The sequence below is a fragment of the Haemorhous mexicanus genome, chromosome 3 (genome assembly GCF_027477595.1).
Source record: "Haemorhous mexicanus isolate bHaeMex1 chromosome 3, bHaeMex1.pri, whole genome shotgun sequence".
NCBI lineage: Eukaryota > Metazoa > Chordata > Aves > Passeriformes > Fringillidae > Haemorhous > Haemorhous mexicanus.
The window spans coordinates 35,769,073-35,785,755 of NC_082343.1; the positions used below are offsets into that span (position 1 = coordinate 35,769,073).

Below are 16,683 nucleotides of genomic sequence, written 5' to 3' on the forward strand. Positions count from 1 at the left end.
ACTGCATGTTGCTACAGCATGTTTTTGCATTCACTGCAGAAATGAAAAGAAGGATAAAAGACAAAGTAAACTACTTCTATTAAAATAATATTCTAGAAATGTTTTGATTTGCTTCTCTCTTCCTTCTCATTCTGTAGTTGGCTTAAACGAGGTGGGATAGACTTAAAACTAAATTACAATGAAGCACCAAACAAATTTCATTATACTGTACTTATACAATCATTCCAAATAAACCTGTTATTTCTGGTAACATGAATGTAAATGCAGGTAATAAAGAAGAACAAATTACACCTTCACTATGTTCTTCCACTTTATCATTTTGCTTTTCTTTTGGCTGAAATAACTGAAGTATAGCTAACCTTCAGCAGAGCTATCTAAAGATAAATTAACAAAAAATGAAACTTTATTGGAAATAGATTATTAGAATTAGGATATGATGACTTCAAATGTTAGTGTGGGCATGGGGGCTTCCTTACTGAGGCAGTTAAATTTGACTCTGTTGAGCAGCTTAGACCAGCAAAAAGCAAGTGGATGCAGTATAAAGACAATGATGTTCTCAAAAGTCCACATGAGTCTACATGAGCTAAAGAAAATACATGCTCTTAAGAGAACCAAGATGCAGCTGAATGGGTTTGGACAATAAAGTACACAGGATCTCAAAACACAGAGGGCTGGCACAGTACATTTTCAGCACATCTGTCCTAAGACTCCTCTCTTCTCATTTCTCAAACACTCTTTTGTCCAGAGTGGAGCCTTGCAAGCAACAGACCTTATTTAACAGAAAAATTCAATTTCTGTCATTTTGATTGATAACCACCAAATGATGAAGATTTCCAAGCTGTTATTTTTCTTCACTTCCTTGGAAAATAAAGGTCTCTGCTTTCTAAATGACTGAGATTTTTAAGCAATCTACTAGTCACATTATTTAACCGAAAAAAAAAAAAGAGATGATAAATGATGCTATTAACTTTGCTTCAGACAATTTGCTATGGTAAAATGAAGAAAATTTCAAGCAAATCTGGCAAGAGAAAAATTCCCCTGAATAGGTTCTTATGCACTATTTAATCAGAAATACACTATCCAAGAACATCCTGAGACGTGGTTTGTGTCCATATGCAGTCTGATAACCCAGGACAAAAGAAATCATCCTTTGGACTGGTGTGTCTCCAGTGCGCCAAACTGGAGGGAAGGACTGCACACACAGGCACAGATGATGAAACTTGTCATGAATGTCCATCTTCTTCTTTGTGTCAAACTCCCCAATTAATTTAATAATAACAGAAGGAGAAGGAAAATCAAATTACAGCATTAAAAGCAGACCTTAACATTTCTAACGTTTTCCTTAGGAAGAATGAAGTAAGCCAAGTAAGTGATAGCTTGGATGTAATCTAAGGAAAGTCATCCTTCCACAAATATCCTTCCAAAGGTATTATTTTTTATTTGCCATGATAATGTTATGGCTTGCCATATATTTACTTTTGTTAGGATGTCCTCTCCAACACCAATCCGTTCCTAAAGCTTTTTAGTTTGTACTACTTAAGAATTTTATTTTGACCATTTCTACTCGGGACCCCTACAACAGTCATATCGGTTTAGAAAGTGGCTGAGAATGACTGGACTGAAACCAAAAGAAGAGGAACGGAGTAATACTTTGGTTGTGGAAGCCTTAGAGGCTGCAAGAAAGCTGAGAAACTACAATAACATTACAAAGAGCTCCTAGTTTGGGTTGGCAGCCACAGAGATGCATCCTGCAGCTGAGACTAGTACTCCACAGGGGTCCTTTGTTGGCCAATTCCAAAAACAAACCTGATACTGTTTTATATTTCACCTGTAAAAACTGAAGTCTCAAGGAAACACATAGAGAAAAAGCGTTTTTTGCAACTCACAAAGTTCTCACAAGGCACAGTGCTTTTTCTTTGGAAAGAAATAGATGTTAAAGCCTGCAAAAATGCTAGCTAAAACATTATATATGTATATAAAATAGATATAAGAATATGTTATAGAAATAAACATAAATATGGATACACTTGCATTTATACAAACACCCACTCCAAAGCATATAATTTTCAAACATTTATCCTCAAAATTTAAATTCTGACGAAAAAAGCTAAGTTCAAAATAGACTGTTTAGCAATGGGAGTTTTTGAAGCGCAGAAACCTAGATGCTCTTAAAATTTTCTAAACAGAGGAAAATGAAATGTGGAATTCTCATAAGACTTCTCAAGGTCTATATGAATATTATGTCCCAAATTATTACCTTTTCTAGCCAGCTGTTAATTTTTCTACCTCAAAAGTCAAGCACTGTACATTTTCCTCAAAACACAATTTTCCTCAAAACACAAAACACAACAACAAAATTTTAAGCAAGCAAGCAATATCAGAAATCAGGAGCCTATTCTTTAAAGATGAACAACATCTATAACACACACGTAGCAACACAACATATAATCAACATTATGAATGGAAAAACCAGCATACTGCCATTTTCACATACAATTTGGTATAAAAGGTAGAAGCCACCGTGTTTCTGCATACTCACTAGTTTTGCACTGACAAATGCGACAACCATTTTGGTCCAGTTTGAAGCTATAGATACAGTCCTTTTCAGTCAAAGTGCAGTTCACCAAAACCTCACAGGTGGGTGGACCTATTGTGATATACGTTGGTTCTGGGGGTAAGAAAAAAAAAAACCCACATAAATTTAAGACTCTTGAATATCTTAATTAAGTTCACAAATATCCATACACAATGTAACAGTAAAGAGAGTAATTTTAATTACTTTTGGTTTTGATTAATATTCTGGGTACTTTAGAAAAAATTTGATAAACAGACTTTGTTTCAAGTGTACAGTCAACAAAAACTGCATGAAGCTGCAGAAAATTTTTGACGTATCTAAACAGAAAAAAATTACCACGTTTTGGTTTTTGTTCACTATGAAATCAGCTTTTCTGCTCATGGAGTTTCAAACTAAATGCAAAATATTTATTTTGCCCACTTTTCTCAATAAGTGTTTAATCAAAATTTCATGCAGATTTTTTTGCTTTAGAAACTGAACAGAGTTTCTCTGAAGTTGAATTGATTGATACTACGAAGCTGCACATCAAACACGTAACTCAGAAGTCAAACTCTCCCCTATGTGAATAACATCACCTCTGCTGAAATTTACAGCAGAAGACAGTCTGAATACCAAAAGGGAATGTAAGATGCACTGCATGTGAAAGACCTCTGGAGAGCATTTATCATGTTTATATATCGAAAACATCACTTCTTACAGTATACTTTGCTGTCCCAGATTATGCTTTCTGAGGTTGAGGAGATTATTGTCGACTGCAAGTTATTTATTGACAGTATAATACTTACTTTTTGACACCATTTAAATATGCTGGAGTATGAAATTTGTTTTGATACATAGGGTAGACAGAAATAATAACATGCTCTAGTATAGAAAGTTGTTAGAATAAAAAAAAAATCCAGGCACTTATGGAGATAACAAGGAACCTCAAAATGACCATCACAAAACAGGATTCAGGAGGAAAGCAATACCTATCTTCTCTTAAACAATTTTTTGCTCTCTGAAACTATCTTGTGTTTTTCATAGAGCTCAGGAACCAAAGAACCAATGAGTTCAAAGTTATGAGCATTATTAACGTTATACAAAATATTCAGGAAACAAAAATTGCATGATTTAGAGAACTGTGAGCTTTCATTTCAGTGAAGAACTGTTTAAGTGTACTCTGTTTTTCCATCTCAAAAATGAAGATTTATACAAAAGTAAATTTAAAAAGCCTTCCATAGCTAAAGTGATAAATTGTGAAAATATGAAGAAATTATATGGAGAGGAGGTGGTCACATGTTGCCATCTTTCATCCTCAGACCACAAATTTTGACATTTTTACCTATAGGCAGTTAGTCTTAACTGTCAGAGTAAGGGTAAAATATTACTCACTGTAGATTAAGTTGTTAGAAGTATACACTGATAAACAAAATACTGATTTCGGTGCCTATTGGCTACATTCCAGCACACAGCTTTTGCACCCATGCCTTCCAGTCAACTGAAAATTATCCTATTACAAGAATGAACTTTTCTGCTTTCATTGTCTTTCACAATTTTCAGCTTTCATAGCCTCTCTCCAGCCTTGCTCTTCCCAGCACAACAGTTTATGCAGGCAATGAACGTTTTTAATCCTTTTAAAATTAGGTCAGCTAACTGGAGTTTGGAATGAAAAAACTGCATTAAAGACACTACAATTAAGTTAGATAATTCAAACTTATCTCAGAGGTCATGGTTCAGCTTATGCACTTGCTGAGTAACACTCAAATTCTCTTGCTCATATAATTTCTATTAGAAAAGCAGCAGTACATTTTAAAATATATAGAACAGTGACAATAGCTTTGTTCATGCACAAACTGGAAGTCTGCATAATGGCATAAAGTCTCTCTAGATCCCTCAATTATTTTCTTACTTAATTTTTTTCTTTTTTCTTTTTTTTGGTAGGGATTTAATATAAATAACAAGTTTGGAGATGAAAGGATTGGTTTCCATCAATTCTTCATTTCACAGCTCTGACTTTGCATGAGTAGTGTAGAAAAATAGCCATAATGAGCAAACTATTTCAAAATCCATGGATTTTCAAGCTACAGTTCTTTTAGTCTAAATGAACTCTTTGTAGTTCTTTTCAAATTCATTTAATAAAGTATCTGAGTAAATCACATTCGTGTCTAATACTTAACATTGGCAACTTCCCCAAACCATTAGTTTGGCAATCATGAACATATTGCTATATACCAATATACACCAACAACATGATAAATTCCATTAATTAATCCTGGCTGTTTAGGCCTCTGAGTATATAAACTAGTTCTGCAACCAAACTGATTTTTAGCATCACTCCATTCTCTAACCAAAATATCCTAAACATGGAAAAGGCCAGAATGCAAGAGCTGCCCTGAAGCTACAGTCAGGTCACTGCTCAGCCCCTGCAAATCTTCCACTTCAAAGGACAAAAAGGCCACAGGAAACTTGTACTCACAGGTAGCTAAAACCAGTACAAATCATATGAATCATTACTGCTGCCCAGAGCAAAGTTCACTGACAATAACACAAGCCAGAGAATTGAAGGAGACTGCTGTTTTACCATCTGACTGCAGATGTGAGGTAAAACATGCTGATAAAAAAAAGCAAAAAAACCTTACTGAAAGTTGAGAGATGCAGGTTAGTAAGTATTCATTGATCCACTTGGGTGTAAACTAAAGCTAGAGAGAAAGAGGACTGTGTTTTACTCCCTATCATTAAAGTCTACCCCTCAAGATAACTTCCCTGTAATTGCAGGTGTAACTTAACATCTAGTGAAACCATCCATAATTTTATATATCTATCTGTCTGTCTGTTGTATAATTTTTGTTGACTTTCCAAAACTAAACATCTGTATTTTAATGCTCCTTTGCCTTGGACACACAGACACAATTTTTGTGCCTTTGATAGATGTAGTAATACAGTATTTCTTATAAAGGATGAAATTAAATGGCTGTTACATTAATTTGAAAAGTTTTTGTTTGTCCTCTATTCATGGTATTTTATTATTCTGTTACCTTTCATTCTTGGGCCCACTTTCAGCATCCTCAGTGTTTTCAGTCAAGCTTACAAATCTGTCTCTTTTTCCCTTCTCTCCCTAAAGGTAAGCCCTGAGATACAGTAATTTTATATGCATGCCTGCTTCTCAATGAGCTGCAAACAGAGGACAAAAGAAATAATTTCATTCCCTACCCCCACATGTGCAAAAATGCAGCCAGGGAAAAAAAAAAAAATTCAGACCTTTTCACTTCACTAGACAAGACTCAACAAATAAAGCCAGATCTGCTCTACCAGACTCCTGGCTATTTGAATAGGCAAGCAGTAGCTAAGCCTGACAAAGCTTGTACCACCACACGATCTGAACTGGGCTTTCACTGCTGCTCCGAGTAGAAACGGCTGAAGGAAGATCCAGTGCACAAATGCACAGACAATGGGTGGGAAAAACGGGTGCTGTTTCTGCCTGTGTGCTTTACCAACAATACAACTATACCATAGAAAGAAAGAGAGAAGGAAATAAAGAGAAGGGGATTGAAGAGAGTCTGGATGAAAACAATGCATTATTTAATGGAGCACAGATTTTGCTGATGCCAAGTGCTTATACTTAAAGGCAGATTCCTACTAGAACACCATGCTCCCATATATCTTCTCTGATACTTTCTCTGCTGAATTTTGGTGCAGATTATTATTTTGCTTGCTCTGAGGTTGACAGAATAAAAATTAAATCTTTACAGTGCCATTTACTTAAAAACAACTTCAACGATTTTAAAATCTACAGCAGGTATTTCAGCTGCTGGTGGACCTTCAGTCTGACTAGTCCACTGAAAAATACTACAATATGTGATCAAACCCTGAAGCTCATAATTCCAGCTTGAAATCAAGCTGCATTTATGATGAGAGAAAGGTGGCATTCAAGTAATGTCTGAAGCTAGCTTTGTCCTTAAGGACCTATATTAACCATACCAACACAAAAACTGGTTGTCAAAAAAAACCCCAAAAGCATCAAGGTGGTGTCATGGTAGAACAGTATTTTCACTGATTTTTTTTTCCATCTAGAATACTTCTGTATTATCCCTACACGCCTTATTCTTTAATTTCTGAGACCTCCCACTGCTCCTGAGTGTTGCGACACAGCTTGTAGTACAAAAAGCAGATATTTTCTTCTGTTAACAATGTGAACTACTATAAATGCATGCACAAGAACAAAAGATGGTCTATTTGGTCTAGTACTGAGCCTGAAATTTCTTATACTGAGGTACTAAGATACTGTTCAAATATTCAGATATGGAGAGAAATTGGTGCATCCATGTTTCAGTGGGAGCGGGGAAAAATTTGTTTCTCAGGATTACAATTTTATTATATACACAATTTGATAAATTATTTTTTAAAAAAGGAAGAGAATGAGAACTGAAATATACCATTGACTGCTAAAGCCTTAGAAAACAAATAAAATAAAGAAAAAAAACCAGGGACAATTTAAAATTTATTGCAATCTTGTTAACTTCTACTGTTAAAAAAAAAGATTTAATTAAAATTATATAAATTATACAAAAGACAACTAACTAACTAAATAGCATCCTTCTTAAGTGTGGAACCAGAATGAAAAATTATACCCACCTTCCTATCATATTCTTAGTTCAAAATCTGAACTGTAGCCATAGAGTTTGTATCAGAAAGCAAAGAGAGATTACACTTAACTACTCTTCTGCAAAGCCAAATATATTCTGCCAGAACCAAGAGTTCAGTTTTGGTTTGTGTGAAGGACAAGAGGCACCTGCACCAGCAGAAGCAGAGCCTGCAGGTACAAGGAAGTGATGGTTTCCCTCCATTTAGCATTTGGAAGCCTACAGCTGGAGAAGCGTCCAGATGTGGGTTCCTCAGCAGAAGAGAAACATGGACACACCTGAGCAAGTACGTGACAAGGCCACTGAGCTGGCCAGGGCTGGAGAGGTGACACACGAGGACAGGCTGAGAGCCAAAGGAGGGCTTGCTCAGCCTGGGGAAGGAGGGTCAGGGGGCATCCCACTGCTCTCTACCACTCCTTAACTCCAGAGTACAAAGATGACAAGACCTGGCCAGTCTTGGAGGTGGCTCCAGGTTAGGATGAGAGGCAAAACCCACAAACACGAAAGGGGAAATGACAACTTGATAAAAGCTGTTTTCATCTTTCTTTTGAGCCATGAGGGTCATCAAACTATGACATAGTCACGGAGACCTGCGCGATCTCCATCCTTCAAAATATTCAAAATTTAACTAGGACAATGCCTTGACATCCTTCTGTCACTGGACCTGCTTTAAGAAGGAGAAAGAACTAGAAAAATCTCTGGTGGTCCTTTCCAACTTGCATCACTCCATGAATTTCACTTTCACATAAACTCAGGATGCTTCCAATTAAAGCAGCAATATCCTTGATGAATCCTAATCAAGGAACTGAAATCAGAAGACAAATATTTCAATTTCTGATGATTTCTGCATGCTTTTGCCGAGTACTGAATACCTACTTTTTGCAAAATAAGTACATGTTTGCCTAACACTATCTCTCTGAATCTACTTCATGACTTAAAAACTAGCTTTTTTATTCAGGAAGCAAAATTTCTTCCAGGTGTTTGTAAGAGCAATTCTCTGTTAAGAATTATTTAGTAACAGCCACAACCAGCTTTAATCAGTCTCATTTTTTTTGTTCTCCTTTAAGTTAATACATTATGCAAGCTTTACCTCTCAGCAAGGTATTTTTATTATTAATTTTACTTGAAAAACAATCTCTTTGTTTCATTGGGAATGCAGTATTTTAACTCCAAAAAGGTTTTGTTTCATAGTTTCAGTAATATCATGCGAGGGAAATAGCTACTCCATGGCTTTACAAAATTGGTTGTAAGTAGGGAAGTAACTATTGTATTCTAAGCTTCTTCCTCTGTACAACATTTCTTCTGAGTAAGCTCAACAGAATAGGATTCTAGGATGTCCAACGTCTCTTTTGTTTTCATAAAATGAAAACCTCTTCTGGGGGAAAAAAAAAAAAGAATAAAAGTCATGTTCTAAACAAGGAGAAAGATCTCCAGCATGAATAATAAAGAACATGCCCATGTTAGGGAAAAGTGAAATAGCTCCCTCTTCTGTAGTAATTCATAACACAGGCTACACCTTTAAAAGAAGTAAGATGTTTTGATCCTATGAAACCAGTATCAAATGACTTAAAGAAACTAAAAATCAGTGCATTCAAGCATTTACCATAAAAAAAACATAAAAGAAAAAAAAAACCAAACAAACTGTAGTCTAACTTTTAATCTAATGTTTTAAGTGATAACTGGCTCAAAACTGGGCCTGCAGGGTGTGCTGCTCAACAGCCTTTCAATTGAGTCTGCATACTTGTTTAAATTTTGTCTACAGTCCAAAAAAGTTAACTGCAGCCTACTAAGCAGCAGCATGTGTGTTTACTTAAGCTTCCTGTAAAAACATTCATATCATTCCAAGAGTGACTAAATGTTTTCCATCCTCATAGTTCGCATTCCAGCCCTCCCCGCCCCTCCAATTCATTACATGAAAAATATCAGTCCTGAGTCCTGGGCTAAAGAATTTCCTTCCTGGGTTTGAAATACCTAATGCCTCACAGGAAATTTTTTCCCAGAATTTAGCTGTCTCTGTTGGCTATCAGGGTTCAGCAATTCAGCATCACATAACAATTTATGAATGTATGCAAGGACTTAGGTGATACAATTTTCTAATGTCACAAGTAACTCTGAAAATACATTCATTAGTACCTCCAAACACATAGTTCAGTTTGGCAGCCTTTTGTCTCAAATTTTATTCATGCTGACAACCTGAAACTACTAAAATACATATTTTTTCTTTGAAAGTAACTATTACAACCAAAGACTATTTATTGCTGCAGAGTAAAGAAGCCGGGGGTATACATACATGTCTTTTTTGCAGTGATGTAATCAAAATACATGCTTTCCACTCCCAAAATGTGAAGTTAAAACCTTTTCTCTGTAATAATCAATTCTAGCAGTTTTTGATTTAACAGGCATGTCAAATGAATTTAAATGCTGATAAGAAATTTGTTTTACAATTTTCAGTGAAATGACTCTAAGAAATGACCACCTGTTGAAGCAGAATCAATTAAGTCTATTAAGAATTGTTAAAATACATTAAGAAGGCCATTCACTTATATTTACTAGGTGAAGATAAACACTAAATTAGTGTACATCTGAGGCAAATCTATGAAAACCATTGGTGCTGAAAAAAATGAGGAGGATCCATGAGGTTCTTCATAAGTGAGACATCCTCTGAGACATATTCATTAGGATTCTCTGGTTATTTATCCTTTCAGCAGCCTTCCACTGAATTCAACAATGAATCGGTGAAAACCATGAAAACGTTGTTCCATACTCATAAAGTCTTCCTGAATTTCACTGGCTTGCTCTGGCCAGTTTGGTTTCACCACACAGTGGTTCCACAGGCTCAGCTGCCTTCTCTAGAACCACTAAACCATACTAAATCATGATCTGGCAAACAGAAGCCCAATTCTCTGCAGCGTGGTGTTTGCATCCCTTAATTGACTTTGATCAAAGGGCTGCTTGGGAGCTCCAGCACCACTGCCGAACAGAAACTTACATTTCATGCTCTAAGGAGGACTCTGGGCCCACACCCCGTGTCAGTGAACACTGCTCGCTGCCACTGACTTCATCCTGAATGAATCAAAATTCTTTTCACTGGACTCTGCTGCCTGTTTTTACTTAATGAAGTGCTAGACACGCTAAAGGAACTGAACTGAATTACATCTCAGCTAGAGTTTGGATTCCTTTATTGATGAAAATTTTAATTTCTTTTCGTGAAGATAAAGTGTCAGCCATAATGACAGCAAAGTACTGTGGGTCTTTTCAGGAAAATCCTCTGAGGGGATTTTGTTTAACACTTAATTTCTCATTCACAGCTTATGCTGGCACCCAGCCACTTGTACCTGAGGGCTCTCTTGGAGAAGGACATGCTGTGAGATAACCAATTACTGTGTATCAGCTTTCTCTATGAATAGCCTGAGCCTCTGAGAGATCCAAGGGAATAGAAACAACCACAGACCTTCCTAAAGGACATTTTTGGCATCAATGCCAGTGCTGAACACTTGTATTTATTATCTTGTTTAAAAAAAAAATAAATTATACTATCCTAACCAATATTTACTTCCTGTGAACACAGCTATTATTCCAATTTGCAGATGGCTGTCCACAGATGTAGATAGCCTGAGGGAAAGAGCTTTTCCTATCACTGTAGCTTCTTTAGTATTATTCCCATGCTATTATTTATTCATATGGCATATTCCCTCTTTTTTTTGGTAAAATTTGTTAAAAATGGAATTGCTTTTTAAAACACTGTAATGTTACTTAGAAAGCAAAATTGTTAGCCCAGCAAGAAGCAAGCAGTAAGCAGCAGCACTAACTGCCAATTTAGCTGATTGCCAATGGATCTGGTTAGCTGCAATGGAACAGGAACCCTGACCAGTCCCCATGAAGAGCTGGTCTGAGCCAAAAGAAGTGTGAGCACATACAAAAATTTTGCAGTCCCTTATGGCACTTGAAAAACCCCTTTCTCCACTCTACCTAGCTGTCTGTTTTAATCTGAAGAAATGTGATCCTTTCCTTGTGCTGCAAAAATAAGCCACTGGCTCTAAAACCAGGGGGAAAGCACAGAAGGCCAGTATGATTGCCTAAGCCTTGGCTCTTAATGAAGAGAAGTCAAAAGAGAAAACAAACTAAACGGATAAATAGATAATAGATTAAATAAACAAAGTCAAATCCCAGAGGCCCAATATCATTACAGGAGCTATAGAAGCTATATAGAAGCATCCATCAGAAGCTTAAGACTAACTAACTGTTTGTCCTGGATCCACACAAGGGAATGGGCCTTCTTTTCCCAGCTGTCACCAGAGAAAGGAGGTGCATGCCCTGAAAAGCTGGGTCAACTGAAGAGCTTGAGTTTGGGGACAGGCCAAGGATAAAGGAAGGTCTTCCCCTCTACACTAACACGTCTCAGTATGCCTTTGTCTCCAATTTCATGCCTTTTCTGTGGAAATGCTTTGTGCCTCCCTCCCTATGGAAACAGCAACCTTAAAGTACCCAGTCCCCTGCATCATCCATTGGGTTTATATTACTAAGCCCATGGGCTTTAGTGTGTCAGGTAACTGGAAAGAAGTGATTTAAGTGGACATATTGTATCAAGATGTCTTGCCAAAAGGGTTTTGATGACTTTGATGTTTAGTTAAAAAGACCCCAAACACCCTCCCCCTCCAGGCCCCCAGCTATGTATCGGGCTCTGTATTGGTAAGCTACAGCCATCACTTGCGTGAACACCGAAAACTAAACGTGAAATACCAGTACTGCTTTCAGATATGCAAGCAATTTCCTGAGCAAATCTCCTTTCACTAATGCTGAAAATACAACTGCCATGCCCTGAACACATCAAAAAGACAATCTTAGTCACAACATGCCACAGAGGGAATTTTGTTTTCTTCAACAACTTTCTGCCTTCCTCTAAATCCCATCTTTCTCTTCTGTAATTCAATTCCATTCTTTTTTTTTGCCTTATCTTTTTCTTTGCAACAACCTTTTAGTCACTTGAGGACTGCTATGCTCACATTCTGACTTCACAGTTTTATTTTAAGCTGAACCAATCCAATTTATTCAGTCTGTCTTCTACAAATTTTGGACTGTGCTCATAGCTCTCCAATGCTTTCCAGCTTCCACCCTTATCAGAGAAGCAATGTACAGAAAAGAACCAAGTATGTCATCCAGGGGCATACCCACCCACAGGCAAGAGAGCAAAAAAGATTACTTCAGGTCTTGTGAATTCTCCTCTTGATCTCAATTTCAGTATGGTATTTGCCTTCTCAAGGCCCTGTTTATCCACATTCAACATGTTCTTTCCCCTTAATCACAAAGCCTCTCCTGGAAAGCTGCTATTTAACAATTGCTCTGGTTCAGGACTCATGAAGAATCTCCTCCAAGCATGTCACATTCCACTAAGGGGAAACTGCGGGGTGTTCTTTCAAACCAGATGATCTAGGACAGAATTAAGCCAAACAAGGCAAATATTATATCTGAGAACCGTTTACTGGCAACGAAAAGGGTGATGCCCAACTAAACAAGAGTAGGAAAGACAGGAAAGGAGGAAAGAGAAGGAAAAAGAAAGCAGGGGGGAGAGAGAGAGAGGGGAGACAGAAGAAGCGGGTGTTACCAGCAGAACTGGGGACTGCGCCATCGGTGTCCACGTGCACGCGGGGTGTGTGCATGCACGCTGCCAGCCGGGGAGCCTGCACAGCTCCACAGGCACAGCTCCCGTGGCGATGCCACTGCACACCAGGTGTGTGGGCATGGGGAGGAGGCCCAGAACCCCGGACAGGGCTGCAGCAGGGATCGTGGTGACAGCTGGAGCAGGTGAGGAAGGTGGAAGTGGTAGGACGGGACACAGGAGGTGGTCAGCAGGTGACCAGCCAGCAAGAGGGAGAGCAAGCAAGAGCAAGCAAAAAGATTGAGGGCAAAAAAGAGGCCAGCAGCTTGTGACACAGTTACTTTTATAGCCCCCAGCTCCTCCCAAGGTCTGCTGGCTGGCAGGAGACCACTGGCCCAGCTGAACATTTGACTGCAGTGCACTGGTGGAGACCTTTTGCTACCCGACTGGAGAACCTCTCTGGAGGACACAGTGTCCTTGGTGGTCTCCTACTGACTGCCTATTCCATGTGAGACATGAAATGGCTGTCAGGAAAAGTCTCTCTAGAGACAGGGCTTTCCTCCATCTTCTCCTAGCTGCCTCCTGCAAGTGGCACATGTGCAGCCCTTCCCCCATATACCTCTGGTCAAACAATGTTGAGACAAAAATCAAAATCAATCTGGATCCTCACAGCATAGCATGCTGTATTTTCTCTTGTTGAATTTGGTGAGCATCTTTCTATCAGTTCTCTGCTTTAACACATATGAATTCATACTCTGCCTTCTAAGACACTGGCTGTTCTTTTTAGCTTTGTTGTCTATAAATAAAATAAATTTAGCTTTGATCTGAGCTAGTAAAAACATCAAACAGAGCTGGTAAAGATACTAGTGGATACCAGCTACAGTGCTACTCAAGAGAGGCTGCCCGCAGATTTGAAAATTAAATCCATATACAAACCCATTGTATTGGCACACCACATCCATAAATACCCCCCTCCTTCATGCACCTACTCCCCCATGCTCCTGTCTCTTCCTCCTCATCAATCTCTCCAGGGAGCTCCAGCGCAAAGCATTTCAAGAACCTCACTCAGCCTCCCCTTCCAGCAGCAGCAGGCAAGATTGAAGTGAGGGGAGCCATTGTTACCATCTTCCCCAGCAAACCCAAGGCAAGCATTCAGAAAAGTATACATTGCAAACCAATCTGGGCATCCAGATTGGGAACGTGTATTGAATAGCACATACAGGATATACACCATGGATACATATACAGCAGCATGTTAGGAAGAATTAAAAAAGGTATCTGTGAAGAACAGATACAAATCAGCTCTATATAGTAACAGAAATATCACTATTGCTCCATCTTAGTCTTTAATTTAGAAACGTGTCAACAGCTGATTTGATGTAACTTTAGTCTCTACAATCCTCACAGCCTGGTTTTCTCACGGTGCTAGCAAGAACATCAGGATTTTCTTCATGAGGGAATGAGAATGTTCTTGTTTGTTCTGAATTTACTGTATTCAAAGGCTGAATACATTTGTGTGCTGACATACTGGGCTCATATTTCAAGAATCTTTGTACACGGAATTTCTACTATGTTATATGTGATCTCTGGCAGCAAAATCTTTTGTAAGTTAATCCAAGAAAAAATTTATCCTTATGAAGCTGCTGGAATGTAAACTTATCTAGAGGAACAAATATGTCCTTCATTGAAACTGATTATAAACCAGCCAAGAAATAACTGGATTGGCAGAACTGAAGGTACAGCAGCATTTAGATCAAAGACAGAGAGGAAGAGTCAGGAGTGACTGATACTAATAACCTTTTACTCTGGATGAGCCGCAGCCAGGCCAGATCCACAAGCAGTTTTAATTAGAATTTTCTCATCAAATCCTAAATTTGTCTCAAAAATCCCTGTACCCCTCAACACTCAAACCAAAATATGAGATAGAAATATCTTTGACTAAATGCTTTGGTTCGCATATTAAAGAGCTTATATCTGACATGCTTAAAGTAAACTCACACAATTGAAGCTGGCTGCTGGAAGTGAGTTCTCTTTCAAATGTAAATAGAAGTTCAATGAGAAATAAATGCATGCTTAAAAATAGTGATAAGCATATAAAATGTCTTCCTTATTATTCTTTATCTAATACTTATTTCTAAATAGAAACATGGGCCTGAACTGGTCTATCAGCCACTAAACTGACTTAGGTAGTAGGGGGCTTTCAGCAGGTCCCATTCTTCTTCCTGCTTTAGATCTGATGCATAGTTAGGATTCTAACATGTCAGAAATTATTTCCTACATTCTGCATTAGTCTCCACAAAAAAAGTGAAAAAATTAGTGCAGAAAGTAAGACCTACAGCTGAATCAAGAAATGTAGTATACAAGCAAGAGCAAAAAAACAAAGTATATTTATGATGCAATTACATAATACAACTTCTGAAAAGAAGTAATTTTAAACTAATCTGCAAAAATGATGTTATTTCTCTAGGGTATATACTCTTGTTGAGAGTGTTGATATGTTGAGATGTGAGTGAGAACTGGAAGTCACTCAAAAGAGGAGTGCAAAATGAGGTATTTTTATCTTTACAATCAGTAGTAAACTACCATTTCAAAATCAGCTGCAAAATTTACATTATTTTTGCCCATTTACTAAACATATCACTAAAGCACACTGCTTTTTCTGCTAACTTACATAGTTGAAAATATGACCCTTATATAATATCACTGATGCCAGACCTTTGCCCACACTAGATAAGAATTCTGCTTCTCTTTCCTGAGCAGTAGGAAATTAGAGAAGAAGAAAGATGGAGAAACCAAACTGGAGAGCACAGACAGTCAATACTTCTGCTCATACAGTGCACTGCAAAATTCAGGTTAAGCTGTGGATATGCAAGTGCAACGAGGTGGTATGCAGAAAAGCATCAAATCGCTGACAATCCATTTTAATTCCTCTTTAGGAAAAAATGAGCCTGGAATTTACTTCATTGCTTGTAGCTCCAATAAAATGTACTGCACATCTTTTTCATTAGAATCATTAAAATCAAGGGATTGATTTCTCAGCCAGCTTCCCAGGCAGGACCTTATTCTCCCCTGTTCCCACCACCCCGGCAGGTCATGGACAGCATGGTGAGCATCAGCAGCACAACTTCATCAACAGAAACAATGCCCAGGGAAAACAGTGAGAAGCTGATTTAAAACAGGAAGGAGTACTGATCCATGCAGCTTACCTGTTTAAGAGAATAGAGATGTCAGGTGGCTGGATGATGGCAGAAACAAAATAGCATTTTAGATGGGACTAGCTTGTCATTAAAATGATAAAACTAAAATGTGGGAAAAATCAGTTGTGCAAAGGAAGTAAAAGTTTTAGCTGTCTTCCCAGGGCATGCATACTTCTCCAGTTCAGCCTTAGAACAAGGAGAAAACCCGAGAACAGAAATCTAAAGAAGCTCCTTGCCTACTGGGTTAGCAAGTGACAGCTGTATTGTAATGAAAGCAGACAGTACTTGTTTCCTACCCCACGCATTAAACTCCAAGTAGAAACACTACTAATCTCAGATTTAAGGCTTAAGACATATGAAGCTATCTGACCTTGGAGGTGGGCCAGAAACCTACAGCTTACACAGAAGTTCCTGCTGCTATCAGCTCAAACACCTTTTTTAAAAAAGGTAATTTTAAGATACACATTCTTAATGTTAAATGCAGACAGTCAACATCTAACATTGTTATTTTTTCCTAATGTTCTGGGATTTTCTTAATGTGTGATTTAAAGAAAAATGTTAACACATTCAGAAAGACACACAGGGCTCATACTTCAAATCAGGTAACACCTTGCTCTCATCTTCCTAAATACTTTTATTCAGGCTGCTCATCACAAGGCATAACAGCCTTGAACTTGTTTGATGCTCCAAAACATG

General features: G+C 37.9%; 1 protein-coding gene across 3 annotated transcripts in view; it reads right to left on the reverse strand.

Annotated features, from left to right (window-relative positions):
* CRIM1 (cysteine rich transmembrane BMP regulator 1) overlaps positions 1-16,683 on the reverse strand; it is a 172,783-nt gene that overhangs the window by 33,297 nt on the left and 122,803 nt on the right. For all 3 annotated transcript variants that reach the window (XM_059841364.1, XM_059841365.1, XM_059841363.1), the window contains one exon: positions 2,540-2,668. In XM_059841364.1, the coding sequence (XP_059697347.1) occupies positions 2,540-2,668 (129 nt within the window). The remainder of the gene's footprint in view (positions 1-2,539; positions 2,669-16,683) is intronic.